This window comes from Lactuca virosa, chromosome 2 (genome assembly GCF_052849685.1).
Source record: "Lactuca virosa cultivar CGN04683 chromosome 2, Lactuca_virosa_CGN04683_v6, whole genome shotgun sequence".
Classification (NCBI taxonomy): domain Eukaryota; kingdom Viridiplantae; phylum Streptophyta; class Magnoliopsida; order Asterales; family Asteraceae; genus Lactuca; species Lactuca virosa.
In genome coordinates this window covers 69096092-69120371 of record NC_136427.1, presented here as the reverse complement: position 1 = coordinate 69120371, position 24280 = coordinate 69096092, and the positions used below count along the sequence as shown (strand labels likewise).

The window sequence follows — 24280 nt, the reverse complement described above, 5'->3', positions numbered from 1 at the left end:
CTTGACAGTATGAAATATGTACACAAAGACGGTCATTTAAAGTTCGTTGTATCTGTTTCCCCCGCAACATATTATCGGTACTATCAGTTAATATACCTTTCAAGAAGTTACCCAATACCTTTTCGTTGGCTTGTCGGTGATGGGGACGTAGTTGTGTATTTGACCAAGTGTGTTTCTTCGATAGTTTACCCATTTGAAATGAATCAGTAGTATTATGTTTTGTTGCCCTAATCCGCTAGTTACAATTATCCATATAGCAAACAGCTTCAAACCTGTCTTTTGTAGATTTTTTTCACTTTATATTGGAAACCTTCACTAATACTTTTCAGTGCTAAATTAATCTTAAGTTCTTCTTTGTTTATGAAAATGTTCCACTGGCTCTCCATGTGGAACTATATTACCATCATCAACCAACATCATTAGTTTTGCCTCATCATTCGCAGATTCATCAGCATCAACAGTAAGGTCATCATGAGCAACAACCTTACCTTTAGACATGTAATCACCCCCATGTATAGGGTCCTTGTAAGAAGGAACATGGTTGGTTGCCATAGGTAATAAGTTACAAATTTTGTTACTTCCAGCACTAGAAGAACCATTTCCAGAACGAAACTCCTTGGGAAATCGATTACTACCACTATCCATAACATTATTAACAACAAACAAGTGTACTGTGTTGGGAGACATAATAGTAACAAAACTAAGAAAATCTCTAACATCACTATCGTCAAGAATCTGCATATTTATATTTGATTCAGGACATTGAAAAGATAAACGAATTTGATTTGTTTCTAACCTGGACTTGGAAGCAACCAACGTAACTAACCCAACGAAGTTGATATCACTGATTATATCTACACCAAAGCATGTGTAATCCGGAGCAAGATACTGCATATATCTATCGATATCCTGCCAATGTCCTCCACTAGAAACTGGAACTCGGAAAAAACCCGTAAACATACTCATTCGGAACGTTTTTCGAAAGTATCGAACACACAAATATATTAAATACACAAATGTATTGCATATTTCGATGAAAAACATAGAAAAACTCTAATTCTATCTCTCTGGAACGCCACTCCGGAATGTACGGCAGTTCCGGACGTCAGTCCGGAATGCACTTTTCCAGTTCGAAATGTACGGAGTGTCAGATTCCGGACCTCATCCCCACCAACCGGCAACCCCTTCGGAACAGTATTATAAATACTCTGGAATATCGTGTTCCAGAGCACACCTCCGGAACAAATCATCGTGCTCCGGAACACTATTACATTACATTACTCAATTTTTCCAAAAAAAAAAATTGTTGGTTATTTTTGTTAAAATTGTTGTTTGTAAGAGTTAGATTACTCAATTTCCCTAAAAAAAATATGGTGATATTATGTGTAAAGAATACTATTACATTAATATTATGGGTAAACAATATAAATTTTATAAATTTCTTGATACATATTAATAGTATCCGTAGATGTATCTAAGTACGCTGTATTATCAGTGATAACAAAGTATACTTTGCTAGTTTCACATGACATATTACGATTATTAGTAAAAGCGCATTTAATTACGTTGGTATGATGGGTAAATAACAAAATACATTTTGCAAGTTTTGATTACATATTGTTATGATCAGCAAAATATGTATATAGACGTTGTTATCATCATATCATGAACAAAAATTAAACCACACTCTATATTGAAAAAATAATAATGCTACTTTTGACTAATTGCCATTTATTTATCCATCTGATCATATTTTGATCGGTTATCAATTATGATTATTGGTCTTGCTTTAACTAATATGGGTAAATAACTTCGATCAACAAAAATAATCAAAGCAAAAGATATCACATAATCATAAAATTAATTTCATAAACCTATGCTAGACCAAACAAGTACTGTTTTTTAACATAGTAACTAAAGGTGAAGTTTATTTAATCATCATGATCATTCACACCACATACCCCTTTCTATACTATGCATATTCATTCTACATAAAAAAAAAGTATATATCACAATATAAAATAAAATAAAAAACCCTAATGGAAATCATCTATACATACCCAAACTCAAAAAAAAAAAAGGTATGTGTTCCAAAATAAGAAGGATATATCTTGGCTTAAACTCGACAACTCACTTATGGCTAGACTAAACCAAATCAAAACTAAAGGTCAAGTCAAAGTCAACCTGCAGACACTACACTTGTCTCACTTGAAACCTCTTCTTGATTTAAAACATCAATTATAGATTGAAGTTCTTGAACCACTTCTTTCATATTTGGCCTATCCCCTTTCTTCTCTCTCAAACAAGCAAGAGCAAGCTTGCAAAACATTTTCACACTAACCACCACTGGATCAGGCGGCTCCTCCCCAACCAACCGCCGGTCCACCACCTCCATAACCAAATCTGCCCGTTGAGCCACATAAACCGCCAAATTCACATCCTCTTCCCCTCTTTCAAAATCAATCGCTCTTTTCGTAGTCAAAACCTCAAGCAACACAACCCCAAAACTATAAACATCACTCTTATCGGTTAACTGATAGTTTCTATAATACTCGGGGTCCAAGTACCCCAATGTCCCTTGAGCACAGGTCGAGACATGGCTCAACCCTGGTCGAGCCAGTCTTGAAAGGCCAAAATCGGAAACTTTTGCATTATAATTATCATCTAAAAGTATATTAGTTGACTTTATATCGCGATGATAAATTGGAGTATGAGCTGAATTATGAAGATAAGCTAAAGCTTCGGCGGTTTGTAAGCATATTTTTACCCTTAATTGCCAATTTAAAAAGTTGGAGGACTCTTTGTGTAAATGATGGTAAAGGGTACCCTTGGAAATGAACTCATAGATCATTAGCGGCTGTTCGCCTTCAATACAACATCCCAAAAGTTGAACAAGATTCTTGTGGTTGACTTGAGAAAGAATCGCGACTTCATTAAGGACTTGTTGTGTGCTTTTTATGTTGCCTACTTTTGCAGATTTAACGGCTATGATCGTGCCATCTGGCAGATTGCCTTTATAAACTTCACCGAATCCACCGATTCCTAAAATTCGATCTTTTGAAAACCCGTTTGTTGATGTCTTTAATTCTTTTAACGTAAACATTCTTGCGGATTTCATCCCGGTGTTCGATTTGAACAATTCTTCTCTTTTTTTCGCCACCTCAGCTTTCTGGCGAATTTTTCTTGATTTTCTGATTGTCACGGTGGCCATCACCACCGCCGCCACAAAAAACAAGACCACCCCGATGGAAATCTTGACCGGAAACCCAGTTTTTGAGATACCCTTTTTCGAGCAGACTCCGAGGACGTGATCCCAACAATAACGTCGGTTACAAATACATCGGGATATACCCTTTTCGGTAATTTCACACTTGGACTCACCGGAGCAATCGGTTTGAGTTTTACAAACAGGTTCCGGCTGTGGGGCCCACTGAATCTCAACCCCCTCTTCCCATTCTTTCGCGGGTTTTTCTTTTTCTAAATTTATAATGCTTCTAAAAGCCCGGCAACCGGAGGAATGTAACCGGATCTTGTAAGCCGACGGGAGACCTCCGGCAATGAAAGTACAACATGGGTTGATTGTATTTGCACATTGGAGAACTCGGGCAGGGTCAACCCTACCCGAGTTTTCCAGATACTCATGACAAAGACTTGACCGAGTACAATTAAGAGGGGACACAAGTAAACGAGGGGAACAATTGAAGATGAAAATGGTGTTTTGGGATGATATGTTGAATGGGAGTGATTGGTTTAACCATAGTCCTTCACTAACCGGGAAATCTTGAGTTATACATTGGTTAGGTAACCATGGTTGAGTTTGGATCACTAGTTTTTGAGTTTGGGGGTTGATTTTGAGGACAAGATATGAAGTTCCATTTAGGGCATTGAAGTATAGTTTTTGATTTTGGCATTTGATAGTGTAATCGGGATTACCACAATTGGGGTTAGTGCTTAATGGGTATGGGACTTTTTGGAGGCCACAATTGGGGCAAATTTTTTGAGAAGAAGAAGAGTAGAAGAAGAAGAAGGAAATGAGAAAGAAAAGAAAAGTCATGGTTTTGGATTTGAAGGGAAAGAGAGAAATGGGAAAGAAATGGGTGTGAAAGGGGTGAAAGATAGAAGGTTAAATAAAGGGTAAAAAGATTGGAATAAAGTGGTTTTTTTTTAAAAAATAAAATATGAAAATGTGGTTTAAAGAATTTATGTTGAAAACTACTAAAGTGTGTGGGGCTTAAAGTAAATTATTTCTATGGAGAAAATGTTTAGAAAAAGGAACGCAAATGACAAGACATGACATATTACATTTGATACTCTTTTATTAGATGTAATGCGGCAAAACTCACAAAAATAGAACGATAAATATTCATTCTAGAATGTTTGTATGTATAAAAGACAAGAATACCTTCTTATTTTCATTATAAAAAATAACCCTAGCTAGTCGAGTTCCATCATGTCTAATCACTATTGCTTTTTTATATATACAATACATAAACAATTACTTAATAGAAAAAATTACTTAATAGAAAAAATGAGGAATATATGACTTTTCCATCAAAGTTTTAATTTTTACAAATTTGCCTTCATTTATTATTTCCCTCAAATTCCCCAAACGCATCTCAATGGTGAAAAATAAATAGGAAATGACTTATAAACCCAATGAAGTTTACAAACCGTTCAAAAAATTCAAATTATGTTTTATCTGTTCAAGAAAATCCAAACCTAAAGAACTTAACATTTTGTCTAAAAAAAACCCAACTAACTTACACTTTTGTTCAATTCTTATTAGGGTCAACCGACTAATGAAAGTCAACGAATGACATGACTTATGACATCAAATTAAATATCGGAAAAATGACTTATAAGACCAACGAAATTTCGAAACCATTCAAAAAACCTCACAATCATGTTTTGTCTGTTTATAAAAACCCAACAAACTTACCCTTTTGTTTAAGAAAAAAAACTCCAACGAACTTATGCGTTTGTTTAATTATCATTAAAGGTAACCAGATTCATTATGTATATAATTAGTTGACAAATGACATGACATTATATTTAATGACATGGAATAAACAAATTAAAATTGCCCTTTATATATTGATTCCGTCTGTGTTCGATCTCTTATAGTAGACGCAATCGATATCTAAAGGGCAATTCTAATCCATTTATTACATGTCATTAAATATAATGTCATGTCATTTGCCAACTACTTGTATACCTAATGAATCTGGTTGCTTCTAATGAGAATTGAACAAAAGCATATGTCATTGGTTTTTTTAAACAGACAAAACATGATTGGGGTTTTTTGAACGGTTTTGAAACTACATTGGTCTTACAATTCATTTTCCTGATATCTAATTCCACGTCATAAGCCATGTCATTCATTGACTTTCATTAGCCGATTGACCCTAATGAGAATCGAACAAAAGTGTAAGTTAATTGGGTTTTTTTATACAAAATGTTAAGTTCGTTGGATTTTATTGAACATACAAAACATAATTAGGGTTTTTTGAACGATTTAGAAATTTTGTTGGGCTTACAAGTCATTTTCCCAAAAATAAATCGATATTGCTACAAATTGTTGAAAAATCGACATAAAAGTAGAATATGAATATCTATGGAATTGACAAAAGTTCTTGCATTAAGGTTTATAATTATATACCTTCCATGAAACATCAATGTACAAGATCTACTATCACAAAAAATATGCCACGTAGTAGAAAAGTAATGGTAGTCCAAGAACCTACAAAAAGCAGCTTCATGGTCCCGAATAAAGTGATATATAAATAATATTCCAATTTTTATCATGACACGTGTCACCCTCTGATCTTCTCGTTGTACAACAAAAGGTAATATAGAATATTCATGTTACCCTTCAACTATTTTGACAGGAGTCCTACAAAGGATAAATTCACATATAGATTAATTATAAGTATTTTGAATTTAAATGCAAGGGAAATAATGTTTTTTGAGTAATTTATTATTTTATACTTACCCAAATGGACTTTGTTTGATGGACAATAATTCAATATCTATCTGCATTGTTTAAAAAAAACAAACTTTTGTTAAAAAAAAAAAAAAGATTGATTAAACTGCAAAATGACTTTATAGGGGAAAAAGGGAGGAAATGATATTATAGGGAATATTTAGAATGATTGTTCAAATGGGATAAAATGCAAGAAATAACAACAAACATTCACATATTTTTTGTTAATTATAGCATATTACAATTAGTAATTTTAAAAATCTTCACATACAAAGCAAATTTTATTGGTGTAATCAGGTATATTTTACAAAGAACAATGCTTGATTAAGAATAATATTTGTAAATAGAATGTTAATTTAATACTAATATTTTTTCAATTAAACCATACAAGTTTTAATACATTTTTTTCATGGGTAATTTTCCAAATTAACCATTTTGACCTAATACAGTCAAAATGGTTGAATTAGAAAAATGTTTGAAACTTTTATGGTTTGATTAAAAAAATTAAGTAAAAAGTGGTTAAACCGCAAAATTGTCAAAACCAAAAAGATTTTCTTTAATTTTCCCTATAAAAAAAAAGAAAAAAGAAAATAAAAAAAAGTACATTGCTATTATTCAAAAGGGGCCCACGCCAGTCAAGATGTGAATAAAGTCCCTAGTGAATCCGATGCACACAAAAATAAGTGAATACAAGTAGGCTTGATATTTTAAGATAAAGATATCCACCAACTCTAACTTTTTCATATTACGAGAAGGGCATTTACGTCATTTCACATCAGTAGTCATACCTCAATGGTTGCATTTGGAGGAATTTCTTGCACACCTTTGCTTCCATAAGCAAGTTCCGGGGGTACAATCAGCAGTCGCTACAAGAATTATAAATCAAATATTCAAATATTCAAAATCCAGGGGGTATTTGACTATTTAGCTTATAGTTGAGGGGGTGGTTTTGACATTTGCTGAAAGTTTAGGGTACCTGTCCTCCTACTCGCATGCCTTGGACACCTAAATCTAACCCTTTAAGGACATTTCCTCTTTCTGATTCACCGACATCAAACCCATAAGGCTGAAAAAAAAAAATAAAAAAAAAATCATGGAATTTGGTCAACTTTTTGATTTGACTATTTTTTATCAATGTAAATCCAAAAGTAGAGGTAACAAGAAACATGAATTGGTTATTGTTTATTTATACCATCATTTTGCCATATTTGCGATCTTGTATAAAAAAAATTCAGAAAAATGGTTATTTTGGAAAATTATTTGTAACTTTTATGGTTTGATTGGAAAATTAAAGTAATAGTGGTTAAACCATAAAACTGCCTTAAATATAATGATCTTTTTTTTTATTGCAACATTCTACTTTCATTTCTTCCTTATTATATAGCATTGTAGTTTTTAAAAATCTATCCAATTATGGCAATGTCATTCTGATACAAAGCAATTTTTGTGGCTATAATAAAGATAAAATAAGAAAGTAGAATGCTATAATCGGGTAGATTTTTCAAAAAAAAAAAAAGAAATGAAAGTGATAAATGAAAGTAGGTTGCTATTTCTTGCATTTAGTTTTTTAGAATTTAGATTTTAAATCTAATTACCGTTCCACCACCAACACCCATCCCTTGTCTGCTTGTCATAAAAGTGATGTTTCTCCATTTAGCAACATAGTGTACCTACAACATCATTGTCTGACTTAGGGGTTTTTTGATAGTTGTTGACTGAGTCAAGGTCTGTCTTGATGACTGAGTCAGAGGCTGCTAAGTATGGTATCAAACAGTCTAAATCTGACCTGACTAAGTCAGACCCAGTAAGAGGCATATCAAACAACCATTTATATTTTCTTTACGTATAATAGCAACTTACATACAAATACAATTCATTACTCATATTAGCGAAATAGTTACATTTCCTTAAAAATAATAACAAATAAAGTATAATGACCATATATAGGTAGAAAAATGTAAAAATAAAGTACATTGCTATTATTGGTGGAGAACTGTAAGTACAATGCTACTACGGGTAAAAAATAAAGTGCATTGCCTATATTGGTAGCGAGAGTAAAGTACCTTTTTGACCTTGAATTATTAAAAAAGTAATACAATGAAAGGACTAAATAGAAATATATATATATATATATATATATATATATATATATATATATAGGCACTAGAGTTATATAAGTTTGCAATAAGAGATAAAAATATAAAATTGGGACACAAACCGTACTGCAACCCGAGATCCCTTCACAGCTTCAACACCATTTCCAACCTTCAAATCGTAGTACCTAAACAAAATTAACTTATAATATTAATTTTTTTTTATTATTTTTGATAATAATAAATGGAAGTGGAAAAATGGGCGTGTTGTGTAATTGGTCAAAAAGGGTCGGGTTGACCCACCAACAATTTTTGTTTATTTTTGGGCAAATTAAAAAAAACATTTTAATTTGGGTAATCTTGTGGTTTGACTTTGACCACTAGTATTTTTTTTTTCCAATTGAACATTTGAACCATAAAAAATTTCAGACATTTTTCCAAATTAACCATTTTGATATGTCATATAAGGTTTCATATGTTCACAAAAGCTATAAATAATACAAAAAATGAATTTAATATGTTCACAAAAACTATAATACAAAAATGGTTTTTTTCTGTAATTTGCCCTTTATTTTTTAACTTTATAAATAATTAATGAACTTAATATGTTCACAAAAGCTATAATACAAAAATGAAAATCTGAATAACAAAGCGATTAAGCTTTTGAATACACTTTAAACAACTTTCGACCCATTTCTTTTTTAGCTATTTTTAGTTATTCAGGGAGTAATTATAAAATTATAATAAAATTTATTATTAAACCAAAAAAGGAAAATAAACGTTGTTTGTACTTTGTAGTTAAGTAAGTTACTAACTTTAGCCCATTGGAAAGGGTTGTGTATTCACTCTCAGGCACTTTTGCTCCCTTAAGCTGCAATAAAGATAATAAAACTTTTATAAATTGTATTAAATGATTTTGTGTATATAATTAATTTATATATAATTAATAAGGATCTCACAGCTCTTCTACTTGTACTAACAGCATCAGCTACACCAGTGACACAAAAACCAGCAGCTGTTCATTGTAGAAATTAATTTTCAAGCATTAGGCACATAAACAATAAATTAAGGAAAACCTTAAATTACTATACTACCCCTCATTAAATAATCGATCGATATAAGAATGTCTTTTTCAGTGATATTGTCTTTTAATTCCTTGAATAACTAAAATTTTCAAAACATTCAAACAACTGATTATCTGATTATTACACCTTCAAACAGAAGTAATGAAGATCAACTCATAATGTATCCATAATTTAGATACTTAACAGAAGTTTGCGTTGTTTTAAAAGTAACACAATCTAGGGTTACATTCTGATGCTAATAACCAAATCAATTGAGAAACCAGATTTAGGGTTCTATATGCAAATTAAACCCTAATTAATTGCTCGTCTTTTTAAGGAAAATGATATCAGTATCACAAATGTGAAGGACAAAGAGAAGTAATTCACTGAATGAAGCAAAACCTGCAGCAAGAAAACAATTCATGAACGCTCTCCTCCCGTCGATTTGAAAAAATGGTGCATCTGTAGTGACAGAAGCTTCTGACGAAGATGATGAGCAATTACATGAGAATGCAATCCTAATTTTATGGGGCGATCCCTTTTCTGCAAATTAAAGAGCAAACTCCTGAGACAAATAGACATCATCAATTATAAAAGATAGCGAATAGGATATGTAGATACACTTACTTGAAGTGGTAATGGAGGACAAAGAAGGGGTAAGAAGAGATGGCTTATTGGGGTAAAGAGAGAGTTCCATGTGAGTATTGGAGGTGAGTGTTACGATTTACGAATTGGGAAGAACGAAGGAAAATTTTGGGATTTTTTTGAAGTGGTGTTTGTGTGTTTGTATGCATGAAACTATGAGAAGAGATTAGGAATTTAGGATAGTATCGTGAATATCATCCACATTTTTTGTGGTTTAAAAAAAATAAAATAATAATAATAATAATAATAATTTTAGTGCTATATAATAGGAATTGGGATGTTATCGGGTAATTTTTTCGGGTTTCGGGTAATTTGGGTCAGGTAATTCGGGTTTTTCATGTTAAAAAAAATACTCGTTATCCGACCCAAATTAAATTCAGGTAATTCGGGTAGTGGGTCGGGTTTGGGTAATTCGGGTATTATCCGAAATATATAATTTTTTTTAAATGGCACCTGAAAATAAATTTAATGAAATAAATATGTCGTGCTCTATTAGTCTTGTTTATATAAACAAACGAGGCATAAACGAAGTTACTAAAACTTTAAACATTGAGATTTTTTAGTCAATATATAATACTTGAGATATCAAGTAATATTTTAACAGATTAATCTAATCTAATAAGGTGTTAAAAACAAATACTTAAAGATCTTAATTTAAAAGTTTAAAATGTTTAAGATAATGGTGGCCATAAGTTTTGTCATGTTCTGAAGTTTCGTCAAGATAATGAGTTTGTTAGTTGCAATAAAAACTATAATCTAGAAAACAGTTACGTTTTAAAGAACATATTGACATATAAACAATTGTTTTTAATATTGTTGATGTCATACTGTCATAATAAAAGATATTCATCTTTTACAATAATGATAGTTAGTTTAAGCGTGATCAAATACCTGCTACAGAGTACAAGCTCTACGAAAAGGAAAAAAAAAGGAATTTTTAAAATAATTCAGGTAATTTGGGTATACCTGAAACCCAACAAACGTACCCTATACCCGACCTGAAAAAAAATCAGGTTACTCGAATATCGGAAAAAATTAACCCGACCCGATTTACCCGATACCTGAAAAATCGGGCGGGTAATTCAGAGATCGGGTATTTTCGACAGGGCTAAATAGGATGGTGTTTGAAAAAAAAAATTATTGTTTATTTTTATTAATTTATTAGCTAATAAGTTAGAATGATGTAAATTATGAAAAAATGGTTTATTAGTGGTTTCCTACCGTAATAAGTTATTTTTATCCAAACATTTTTGTAGTTTATAAAAATATAGAACAACTATTAAGCTAATAAGCTTCTTAAATAAACTTAATCACACACCCTCAAAATTGGAGAACAAAAGGGTTATTGGCTTAGTGTTTCTTTTTTAAACCACAAGAAGTTAAATAAAAAAACGAATAAGATGGTTAAAGAGAATTACAGTGTTTATAGATTTATAAGGTTTCATGAGCCAACCTATTCAATTAATAAAAAAGATCGTGTGACAATAAAATCAAGAATACAAACCTTTTTCAATTTCATCATTCCAAAAAACCGTTTCATTTCGAAACTTCCAAATCGTCCAAAAACTTATAGTAAGAACCACATGAAAATATCTTTTTTGCCAAATCATGAATTAAGCCGTGTTTTCCACGTTACAAGGTCATTATAGTTTGCAATGTTTGTCATGTGAACACCCCACCACTAAGCTAAACGGGACCAAATCTCTATCGCCATTTCACACATGAAAATGTGTGATCTAAGGATTTCACCTCTTTATAACACGTGGAACATAAGAGTATCTACGTTAATACATTTCTTATTAAGATTGACTTTAACCGGTAATTTATTCAGCTTCAAACTCCAAACTAACACATTAACCTTACTGGGAACAAAATTATTCCATTTTGTTGATGAAGCGTCCACAAGAAGTGTGATTTTATCAATGAATTTTCTTGTCATGCCATCATATATCCTACACTAGGATCTAAATCTCATTTCCAGGTATCTTGCTGATAAGAAAGAGCAATAAATTGAATAATCTGAAAAGAGGTTTGACATTTAAGCCCTTTCAGCTCCCCCACTCAGTTGTCTTCAAAGATAAGAAGACCACACATCCGAGTATACCCTATCATGGACCGTGGCATCCACGTTGTGGTCAAGAGCAGGGACAGAACACAAACACTAAAACTAGTGGCCAAAACCAATACATCAAAATAGTAACACTAATTTTATTTTATTTTTTTATTTTTTAAAACCCCTCAATATTAAATATGATGTTTTAAATTATTTTTATGTTAATATACACAAAATTAGCTAACAATTAACAAATAACAAAATAAATTAATAATCTTTTTTATTTTTGACAAAAAAACTAGAGATTAAATTACCAAACTAATATAATATATTAATCTTACAAAATAAAATAATTTGTGAAATTGTGTAACATCCATAAAATTTCTGTAAAATTTAAACTTTTCAAAACAACTCATTTATTAATGAAGTGTTTACAAAACCGTTGTTTCCAAAACCTTTATTTAAAACCGGAATCAGTTACACATAGTTTTCAAAACAATAATGTTATCAGGGTATCCCAGAAACCATAAGTTCCAAAAACATGAGGATGTGTACGGTCACGCCTTCACATTGCCACGATCCACTGAAGAACTTGAAACCATAAGCCAAAACTGTAAGCACGAAGCTTAGTGAGTTCCCCCAAGGTACAAATACACAAACAATAGCACATATACAAAATAACAGCATGCAATGGGTCCACAACTAACAGACCGGATTACCTCTGAGCCCACAGCATAAGTCTGGCTTGCCCCCTGGGCCCACAACTTATGTTTGGCTTGCTCCCCGGCCCTCAGTACGAGTCTGGCATGCCCTACCCGGGCCTCAGCTCGTATCTGGAATGCCCATGAGCCCTCAATATGAGTCTGACATGCCCTTCCTGGCCCTCAGCTCATATCTGGATTGCTCCATTACCCTCAAGGCATACCAACCGGGTCCTCAACTCCTATCTGGAATGCTATTGACCCCTCAGTATGAGTCTGGCATGCCCTACCTAGCCCTCATCTAATATCTCCAATTCTCCAAGGTTTGTTGGCTATAGCACGAAGCAGTACTACCTCAACCTACCCACAGAAATATGTCAACATATAGCAGATAATATCATAATAGATAAACAGGTAATTCACAGGTAGTCCTACAGATCTACCAGACTAGCATAACAAGACTAGCATGCATAACTATATCATACTCAGCATATCAGCAATATCAAGTTATCAAACCAATAGGTTGACCTTGGTGCCTTCGACTCGGAAGTTTAGTGAGGAAAACTCACATCGCACTGCCGATCACATAGACGATCCCTGGCTGCTAGCTGCCAGATTCCGAACTGCCACATCAAGACAACACCCCATCAATAGTTGATTCCATGAATAACCTCTAGTTGCAGATCTGCTATCACCCACGCGCTAACAGATACCAAAATGACAGTTCATCAACATCTAGTCGTTGAATCATAATACGAGTCCAATTCAGGGTAAAAGACCTTTTTACCCTTCCTCAAATTTTGCCCAAAGCTAAGGCCCAAAGTAGATGACAAAAGGCCACATATCAAGATAAACTCCTTAAGTCCGATTATGGCCCAATTTTCCAAATTGGGCCTAACTCCTTTCATGACCTTCACTCAAGAAGATCCATCAAGCCAAAAGCCCAAACCATAAAATCCCAGACGGCCCAACATAACCCAAAGAAAACCAACCTGAATCTTGATCCAAAAAGGCTCAAATTACTTCAAGGTCAACACTTGGCCCAATTTTTCAAATTGGGCCCAACTCCTTATTGGGTCTTATCCAAAGGTCTGATTCTCTAATTAGCCCAAAATACACCTTTCCAGATAGTCCATTAGGGCCCAAGCATCAATGCCCAACAGATGGCCTAATACTCGAGGCCTAAAGCAAAGGAATCCAAAACAGTCGCATATGTGGTGCGTACGCCGGAGGTACACTCAGCGTACACGAGACCTCGCTTTGACAAAGTTACGGGGAGGCTGACCAAGTACGCGGGGCGTACTCCTCCCTACGCGGGGCGTACCCTCGCATAGCCCAAAAACATTATTAAGTGCTTAATGGCTTAAGCACTTAAGCCCAAACTTTAGATCCATGACTCAAAAGCACTCTAGAACCATAAAGTCTCAAACTTTAAGACTTTGGTCGACCAAAAATGGCTTAATACATGGTCTTGATCCATTAAGACCTCCTACAAAGAACAAGGGACCAAACTAGCTCAAGGGACCTCATTTTTATGTCTTAGAACCTATCCTAGGGTCTGAAAGGACAGTCCAAAACGTCTAAAATGAAGCATGCATAACAATGGGATTTTTGGGACAAGAAGAACACCAAAAAGCTACTACAACAAGATCTAAGCAATCCAAGCACAAAGGTAGATGATTTTTACCTTTTGGAGCCTCTTCATGAAGTGTTGGTCGAAGATCTACAAGTTTGCTTCACTCTTTAATCGCCTTGATGCAACTTCTTCTTCTCCAACCACACAAAAAGCACACTCTTAGCTCATACACACACTCTAGAGAAGCTAGGGTTTGCCAAAATGACCCAAGGACATGGAGGCTGGAAAAATATGGGAGAAATGGTCCATAAGATGCTTAAATACCTCACCAAAATCAAGAATTAGGGGTTTCATCTGGACATACGTACGCTATGCGTACATATGCGTACACCCAACATACTAGGCGCGTCCTAGTACGCCCAACGTATAGCTCCTGCTCCATAAATCACCATTTTGCCACTAGGGCTTCTCATGGCCACTTCATTCCAAACCAAGGACCAAAAGTGACATAATTAAATCTCAAGGGATGGATTTCAAATTACATGAAAACTGGGGTGTTACAACTCCCCCCCCCCCCATTTAAATTCGATTTCGTCCTCAAAATCATTCCTTACCATCCCCGACATACTCGACATCCTGAGGGGAACAACCACGGCCATGAACATACCACAACCTCTCAAAGGCGACTAAACCCAAAAGAAATCCATTTAACCCAAAGAAGACGAATCCATAATCCCATGCAGCAAAACAATCCTGCCCTAGGTGAAACAAACCCTTCCTTTCATGAAACCTCAAGACTCGAAATAGGTCTGACTCCCTAACAGACCACCTTTACTGATCTAGAGCTAAAACCATGACGCTTATCCATTAAACTGTCTATTCAACTCTTGATGATAATAATCCCAGGAATACAATGAGATATATGTTGGATTATGTGTCTAAGCCCATAACTATTATTGGTATGTACTTGACCCGAGAGTAGCATGGTCCATTTGGGTTGCATGGCATCGGAACAATTTGGATAGACTTTTGTGAGAAGAGGATATTTATGATTTATTAATATATTATAAGTTCTAATATATTAATATTATTTAATTAGTATTGATCAAGAATTAGTTTGGAGTTAATTTTGTGATCAAAAGAGACTAATTAAATAAATGGGGATTGATTTGGTAAATCATTCATTCTTATAAAGTGGGCTTATGATCCATAGTTCTTCATGTTGGGATAAACCCATGCGGTGACCCATGGATACTTCTTGGAGGTTAAAACCCATGGATCATGAGGAGTATGGAAAGTTATGAGTTACATGGTGTAACCCTAATGTGCACACTATATAAGAAGCCTCATAGTTCATGAAATTGGTACTAAGGAGTGACTAGTGACAGACACATGAGGGTTAGCCGATTTCTTGAGTGTAAATGATCTTCTCTCAAGTTATTCCAATTGTTGGTGGTGTTGTGTGAACCATTTGAGGTGCAACACTTGGGGTACTAAACTCTTTAAAGGTACAAGGAATCAAGCTACAACAAAAGGTATGTCATCAACTATATTTCATATTGTATATACTCCATAATACGCTAGTTAGGATAATACCTTGGAAAATTGATATTTGCATGTATAAGAAAACATAGATCCAATGTATATAGGGTTGCATGTACACCATAGGAGTGTTAGAATGCCCAAAACCCAACAGTAGTATCAGAGCCTAGGGTTGTTTTCAATTATACTTGATGCTACTTGCTTGAAAAGGCTGAAAAAACTTGTTTTTGTGCATTCTGGACAGTGAACTCGCCGAGTCCACTGATAGACTCGCCGAGTCCACTCACAAACTCATCCAACTCGTCGAGTTTGTTCATGCACTCGATGAGTTGGAGCCCCTGATAACATATTTTCGAGTTTTAAGGCTGGAATTGGTCTAGGATCATTACCCTAAGCTGCTTTTTGAACTTATAAACCTGTTTTTGATGTGGTAATGATCATGCTAATCCAATTCAAAAGATAATTGTCAAAGTTTCATGTTTTGTATTAGTTTAATGGTTAGGCTAATTACATGAAAATTGTTTGATTTGAATTGTCTTGTCCATATGAGTTTAATCAAGATCATGAATATTGCTAGATATGTTTGTTAGTTTATTTGGTGATTTAAATGGCCTTTAATGAATTCCATAACTTGTCCTCAAGTTATGTAAAACCAAAAGTTTGTCCTTTAAAAAGTTATTAAAGCCATAGGTTATAAACTTGAAGAGTCTTTTCCCATAAATAGTTTTATAAACTCCATAACTTGTCCTCAAGTTATGGATTCTCAAGAATCTCTCCATTAAAGCTATATTAAACTCATATGTTATGGATTCCAAAAGTTTGTTGAATTGTTCAAAACTTGCCCTCAAGTTTTGGAATTTGCAAAGTTACCCCTCATGTATACTTTAGTTCCAAACCCTAGAATTTTAAAGTTTAAAATTCTACCCTTGTACTATTATAATATTATAGGTTTAATATTTATATATATGTATAAGAACAAAGCCAGTCTTACCGTTAGTAGGGCTCATTCACGAAGTCGGTCTATAATGGGGGTATAAGGTTACTGCCTATGAAATGGCAGTTTAATGGGTGTCCACTCTCACCCACCGCTTCCTTGACTGGTGGAGGGTCGTTAGCCGAACGGGTAGGATAGGACTCTAATTCTCCCTTCATTAAAAGTATAATGATAAATACTAAGTAACTAAACACTTATAAATTCCCAAATCTTAGTTACTTAGGAAAATGTGAATATGGTGCTAACCCATGAAATTGCACTTTGCACCTTGTTAAGCCGTTAGTGGAGCATGTGTGGTTAACCGGCACACTAATATGGGACTGACAATGTGTGGCAAATGGTAGCTTGATGTTAATCATAGATCAATGGATCGTGTGTAGTTAACCGACACATTGATTAGGTGGTTGTACCATTAAGTGTACCAAGTTAATTTGCATGATTATTCACTCCTTGTTTGTGATCCTCGGCATCCCAGTCACAAACTTGAAGGGCACAATCGAGATTTAAACATGCCATTGAATAGGTCAATGAATCTCAAAGGATCTAGGAGTTTCAAGTTACTTAAAACCTAAAATTCTTTTTCGTTTTTCGTGGTGGAAATTGGTAAATCATAATTTACCTACCTTCAAATATTTTGCAGTTTGGATTACGGCATCCCTCTTCCAAAATTGTAAAATATTGTGTTGGGTCCTAGCCTTAATATTTCATTTGGGTGTTATATTAAGGACTTAAATCAACTAACTTGAATTTCTCCCATTGTAGATGTCTAGTTCAGACAACTGTGGTCTTCCCAAATCCTTTGGAACAAGTTTTTCTCTTGAAGATGATGTCCCGCGGTTGGATCATGGAAGTCATACTTCTCTTCCTCCACCTCCTCCAATAATTCTCCCTAACCCACAAGTTCTAGGTCACTCAAAGCCCTATTGGCAGGAAGGAAAGTCTGTGTGTACTCACGTCTTGGAGATGAAGTCACATATTGACAGGCTGAGAGTATTGGGTGTCAAAGTCTCAAGGAAGTTGGATGTTGATTGGGTTCTTCAATCACTTCCTGAGTCATATAGTGAGTTCCTTAAGGACTACTATGTGACAGACCACGACATGACCCTTATTGATCTTAACTATTTGTTGTTGCTGCTGAATCAGCAATGATGTGGTGCATTGGAAAAGCAAATTTGATGGGAAGATCTACTCTTAAAACTTCCATGGACATTGACAATGGAAACATTGGAAGTCCAAAAAAGATTTCTCTTTCCAAGGGAAAGAGAAATGCTAAGTCTAAGATTGTCCTGTGTACCATTCCCAAAGAGTCTATATGTTTCTATTTCCAAGAGAAGGGGCATTGGTTGCGAAGCTGTCCTGACTACCTGAAAGATGTGAGAAAAGGTAGATTCAAAAAGTTTGACTCTGCTTCAGGTAAGTCTATTGTCTAACTCTATTAAGTTCCTAATTGTTGATTCTTAACACATGATGTGACAAGGTTGCATTTTGATGTTTTGTAGGATCATGCAAAGGAAAGGAAGCTTAAAGGAAGAGTATGCTGAATCTGATCGCAAAGATGAATTTCAATCGCATGGTTCGAAGATCGGATTTCTTGAGCTGCTGCTTAAAGAGTTATGTCACAACTAGCATTCTAGCTAGGAAATTCTATACTCTTGTAAACATTATCTACTGTAAACTCGTAAACCCTAATTCATGTTATGCTTGAAGTTCAACCTATGGAAACACATTCAAACCTAGATTCGTCAAGTAAAGTTGAAAGCCCTAGAAATCCCGGTTTAAGCCCATTATGGATTAGGATTTCCTTATTGGGCCTAATGGGCCAATAAACTTCCAATGTGACTATTTTGGGCTTAGAACTCGTAATTGGGCTCTAATTCAACCCACTTTCATGAAACTTAACTTTTTGGGCCTTATAAGCCTAAAATGGACTAGTTTATCTCTAATGGGCCTTATTGGGCCATAACAAATTCAATTAGCTTTAATGAACTCAAATCCATCCTCTTACACAAAATTGGGCCGTGACCTACTCTAAAGACCCAATGGGTCGAAAACCATCAAATTGGGCCTCATATTATGGACTCAAGCATAAAAGGCCCAAGTCATTCTCTTCCTTCCCTCTCTCTCGGCCCAAGTAGAAAACAAAAAAAGGGGAAATGAGGGTTGACATTTGTAGTGCCACCTCCTTATTACACTTCATACTTCCATGCATGGACCAACATGCATCTATAAGGGTCACCTCACTCTCTCTCTTCTTCTTCTTAATAATTGCGGCCGAGAATCAACACACACACACAAAACAATTCATACTCTCTCTTAGTAAAACATTCAAGAACATCCCTTCCCTCTCATCAAGACTTTCGAGAATTAGAAGCATTTCAAGGAGATTTCATCCAAAAATCACTTCAAGCTACACTCTAGTGGTAAGATCTTGCAAACATATTTCTTTTCTACACTCATTCACTCTTCTTACCACCTTAAATTCTTGATCATACTCCTAGAAACATACTAAGTTCGAGATCCACCCAAGAAAGCTTGCTAGGGCCGAAAGTAGCATCAAACTCTTCCATTTCTTTCTTCAAATCGAAAACAACAAGCAAAGGTGAGTTCATACCCCTCTATTTTCGGTTTTCATATGATTTATGGGGGAGAATACAAGTAAAATATGAAGATCTATGTGTATTTTGTATGTTATGTGTGATTTCTTGTGTTTTTGTGGTAAATATGTGCTAAAAATGAAAGATATTTCGAGATCTATAGTTCAAGAAGGAACAATATGTGATCTAGGTTATATTTCACTTAACATGTCAAGATAAACTACTATACAAGCTTTAAAATAACACACTACAACATAAAACTCATTATTGGACTATTTTTGTCAAATAAACAAAAGTTTGGGAAAAAGTTGTCATTTACGGTTTTTACAAGGCTCAAAATGTCAAAACAGTTAAAATAGAAGTTTCTATGAACATTATGTTTTTCAAAGGACTAAAAATGAAATTTGTAGCTTATTGGGCTAAAATTTTGGGCTTTTCGACCCATAGGCCCAAAGTTGCGAAAAATATGGTTTTAAGGGGGCTGAAATGGTAAATTTCTCAAAACAGTGGGTAGAAAAGTAAATAAATCTATTTTTGGGGTTAAAATGACCTTAGTTGCTAAAAAGGATTGAAAATGCAAAGATTTTGGATTTTGGGTAAAAAGTGTAAAATTTGCGAAAAGTGTGGATTAAAATGAAAGTCTTTTAACTAAAGGGTTGAAACTTTCTAAAATTTACTTTTGGGCTTAAAACATTATTTAAATAAGTGTTTGGGTCAAAAATGTCAAGAAAAATAGTCCAAGAACCTAATATGTCATTTTTGTTATAAAAAGGACTAAAATTGCCAACTTCACCAAAATAAGGGGCTGAATAGGTCAAACTAATATTTTTGGTCAATTATGTTAATAATAAAATAATTGGGTCAAAATGTACAAAACTTTATAATTTATGGGTTTTTAAATAGAAAAATAACTATTTTTATAAATCTATGAATCATTATAAAACAAAATCATGATTTTTACGACATATCGATTAAACAACTCGCAACATTAATACTATACAAAACAAGTAATCATTATAATGGTTGGGCTTGAGAGATTCTAATCATGCTTAATGGGCCTTCGTGACCCATTAACATGACTTTTAGGCCCAACATAAATAATACATGTTATTGGGCCTCCTGTGACTCAATTACATGCTTAAGGGACCCTCAATGGTTTTTACATGCTATTGGGCCTCAGTGGCTCATTAGCATTACTAGTAAGGTCCAAATAAACTTTATGTGAAATGGGCCAACGCGCCTTTCGTACACTCGACATCCTTAAATAACATACGAAATTAGTAGGGCCTAGTAGTCCTCTTCTCCTCGTCTGTTAGGCTTACCTTCTCTTCAAGTAAACTAAAATCAGATCATTAATCAAGGTTAATCAAATTCATGTGGATTAAGTGAGTAATAACGGGTGACACCAATAAGTGTCGGTCGTAGTCTGTAGTTGTAATCAAATCTCCTGGAGGGAGAGCGGGAGTTTGTGTATAGATCTATACGGGGGTGACTCCCCCACACCTAAGCTGTTCGCTACAGTTACACTCGGCCAGTCTAGGGTGACAAAATCTTAAGATCAAATTTCGGTGTTCATTAGAATGCCAAGACAGACGAACTAGTCATTATCATGCATGGTTATAACGACCCGCGTAGAAATCCGATATCATTTAAGTAATCAAGGGAAATCATATTCATTCGATGTGACGATATAATAATGCAAAACAATCATAACTCTTTATCGGAAAACATCGGGTTTTCCAGGGAAACCAATCTTACCCATTTGTACTTTCAAAAACTATAATGAAAAACTTCTCATTTATTCATGTTTTGAAATCATTCACGCATATACTTACAGGATCATCACAACATATTCAAGAAAAGTCTTAGTACAGAAAATATCGGATTTTCTGGGTTTTATGAACGACATAAACTATTTTACATCAAACACACTTATGAACTCACCAACATTATATATGTTGACCGTTTTCAAAATAACTTGTATTCTTAGGTAATCGTTAGACAAGGAAGCATCCAGTGTGTTGAAAATTTCTTTTGTAGTTGCTAATCACCAAACACTTTATATTTTGGTATCATGTAATGTAAACCTTGTACTTGATGTAAACAATGCCAGTTGTACTATGTAATGTTTGGTGATGAATGTGTTATGTTTCATGTATATTCATTGTGATGATATTTTAATTTAAGTCACGCGAGCCCTCGGACGTTTCCGCCGTCTGGTTCGGGGGTGTGACAAGTTATGATAGATTGCTTAGGAGTAGATAACAACATAGGTTTCATATGTAATTACATTGTAACGATAAGTTTTCTGTAATTTTTTATAAATAAAGAAATTTTTCAAAATTTATTTTATTTTTCCTTACAATGGCATTTGTGAAAATTGTTGCTTATATGTTTCCATTGATAGCAATATTTGAAAAATGGATTTGATTCTTTCGTTTGTGGTAGTTTCATAATTTGTCAAATAAGGAAAGATTCTCATCGCCCAAGTTTCAGTTGGATAGAAACTTGGAATCATGCAACTTGTATTGTGTGATGAATGAGAACCTTTGTCCTTGGGAAATTAAGACTAATTCCTTGTTCACATGTATATGTGAGTCAAGTGAAGGACTAGGGGATCGGGAACACTGGGTGTGCGTTGGTCAGGTCTACCACAAAGAACAATAAGACTATTCGTCATGATTTACTAAAAGCTTAGTAAATATGGTTATGCTTACAAGTTTAAGTGTAATTCTGAGTCATTGGAAAAGTTTCAATGCATGGCAGAACGAATGAGAAGTTTCAAATTAGGCAGAAAGATAAAAGTTTCTCCAATCTGAGAAGATGGGAGAGTACTTGAGTATCGTGTTTTATGATTATCTTAGTGATTATGAAACCATATCACAATTGATCCTTTAAGGGCATCTTAGTGCATTTGTATGGCTACGAAGAGGGATCGTGAATTGTTGAAATGGTTAAATCAAGAAGATAAATCATACTTCGTTCCAAAATCAAGACTTAGAGTCATACTCCAAGATCGTAACTTGAGTGACATAATCTTTAGAAAGGTTTATAACACTTATCAAATGTAGAGTAAAATGTTTCTTACTCTTGTACATTTGAAATTGGTAAGTTGTGATGTTTTGGATAAGACAAAGACCAACTAAGACCAATTGTCAGAAGTGTTTGTCTTGATTAGAATCCGCACTAACTCTTGAATATTCTTTTGTCAAGTAATGTTCCTTGACAAAGTGAATCATATATGTCAAGAGGTCAGTGGGAGTCTTAAAGATCTTGACAAAGTTTCAAGAACTAATCGAGAATAAACCTATTGTTAAACACTAGTAGACGACTTGAGGTTTGTGACCTATCGTGTTGACATATTCTTGTTTATGTGCCCATTCCAGTTAAAGTTGACTATGCATATGAGTTCCGAGAGTTCTCAATTGGTTGCATAATAACCTGGAAGCAATGGTAGGCCCTTGTGCTGCCAGGTGGCAAGAAATTAAGAATGAACAAGTTCAGTCCATATGAGTTTGGATTTATAACTAACCTTGTCTTGTGACTATGGTTTTGACAAATTCACATGGATAGGAACATATACACCATAAAATCTAAGTGTCATAAGGTTTCTCTCCAATTCATGAAAATGATGGTGAGGAAACGCTTTCACTAAGCAGATTTTAAGGAGATAGAATTGTGATATTTGCATTCTCAAATTCGATTATGATTACGACATCCCTTTTCATAATTCGAATTGTGAGAAATGTGAAAGACCCCAAACTTTCATACTAAAGACATTGTTACTCCAAGTCACTCCAAAACATGCTACATGCATATTTAAAAATAATATTTTACATTGATAATTTGATTACAAAAGACTGGATACAAACCGACTAAGTTTTAGTATATTACATAGCTACCCAGGATATTTAAACTTTTATACAAACATAAACCCAAGTACAAAAATAATAGTATAAACTATTCTAAATCTTCCAACAGTATATGACTATACTGGATGCTTATTACCTACAATTGTTAAACAATGAGAGGGGTAAGCGGTGACGCTTAGTGAGTTCAATAATAGATACAATATGACATTATGCCATATATATACCAATATAACAGAAACAAAGACGGACAAAGAACAACAAAGGCAGATGAGTATCATATGACATGTTTTCCATATCAACGAATAATCTGATTCAAAGATTTATAATCCATGAGACATAACAATTTCAATACTTGATATACATCAATAAAACTTTTTCCCATATGGCATGGAAAAATAACCAATTTCTGAATAAACATTTTGGCTAGCAACTTATAGGCTTTCCGCCCTGCATATCCTTCTGCCAATGCCAAAGGAATTCTTAATCATTCACTTTATGGTCAAAGGCTACATACCAATACCCAAGTGATGCTTATGTCATACACTTCAAGTCAAAGGTATAGCTCCGTTAGTATTCCGTTAGTATACAAATCATGCTTTACACATAACATACAATTGTTCCTATATATTGAACTCACTGTGAAATAACCGGGGATTAAAGTATTGATTTGGGCAGCACTTCGACTTTAAATATGACTTTCTGTGACGAAACCGGGGATTTTAGTTGAAAACAGGGCCTTACTCGGGAAGAGTTTCGACTTGAAAATATGATTTTCTCGGGAACTTCGGAGCGTCGGGACTTGCTTCGGTTGTCGGGGATGATACCGGGACTTCGGGGGGTGTTAGGGTAAATTGAAAGAGATTAGAAGGTGTAAAAGTATGAAAGAGATTGAAAATTGTAACATAAATCCGGAGAGTCTCGCACCCTTTTATAGGTGGCTGTTGATCCCTCGTACGCTGGGCGTACCTTCGGTACGCAAGGCGTACTCGTACGTAGGGCGTACTCCGAGTACGCTGAGTGTAGTACGCTGAGTGTAGTGCATACGTGCGAAGTACGTTGGGCGTACCTCCTCGGATAAGTCTCGAATTTTTATTTATTTTTATTTAAAAACTTCCAAAATTCATATCTTTTGCATACGAGTTCCGTTTTTGACGTTCTTTATA

General features: G+C 34.4%; 1 protein-coding gene and 1 pseudogene across 1 annotated transcript; both read right to left on the bottom strand.

Moving 5' to 3' along the window:
• Positions 1-1958: 1958 nt before the first annotated feature.
• LOC145159158 (wall-associated receptor kinase-like 20 pseudogene) lies at positions 1959-4333 on the bottom strand (annotated as a pseudogene).
• A 1287-nt stretch (positions 4334-5620) lies between these two features.
• Positions 5621-9946, bottom strand: LOC145159157 (FKBP-like peptidyl-prolyl cis-trans isomerase family protein). Its single transcript, XM_079078071.1, has 10 exons — positions 9768-9946; positions 9543-9683; positions 9036-9091; positions 8892-8947; positions 8207-8264; positions 7579-7653; positions 6960-7049; positions 6772-6849; positions 5993-6033; positions 5621-5893 (listed from the first exon to the last, which is right to left on the bottom strand). Exons 1-10 carry the CDS (start codon positions 9835-9837, stop codon positions 5866-5868), a joined length of 693 nt encoding a protein of 230 aa, XP_078934197.1. The 5' UTR covers positions 9838-9946; the 3' UTR covers positions 5621-5865.
• Positions 9947-24280: the final 14334 nt, after the last annotated feature.

What these genes read in the sequence shown, in the direction of transcription:
- LOC145159157 (XM_079078071.1), bottom strand. Translation starts at nt 9,837, where the DNA reads ATGGAACTCTCTCTTTACCCCAATAAGCCATCTCTTCTTACCCCTTCT. An exon ending in ACCCTTTCCAATGGGCTAAA is followed by an intron (nt 8,265 to 8,891) that starts GTTAGTAACTTA and finishes AATTTTGTTTAG; the next exon opens with GTACTACGATTTGAAGGTTG. An exon ending in CTCCAAATGCAACCATTGAG is followed by an intron (nt 6,034 to 6,771) that starts GTATGACTACTG and finishes TAAACAATGCAG; the next exon opens with ATAGATATTGAATTATTGTC.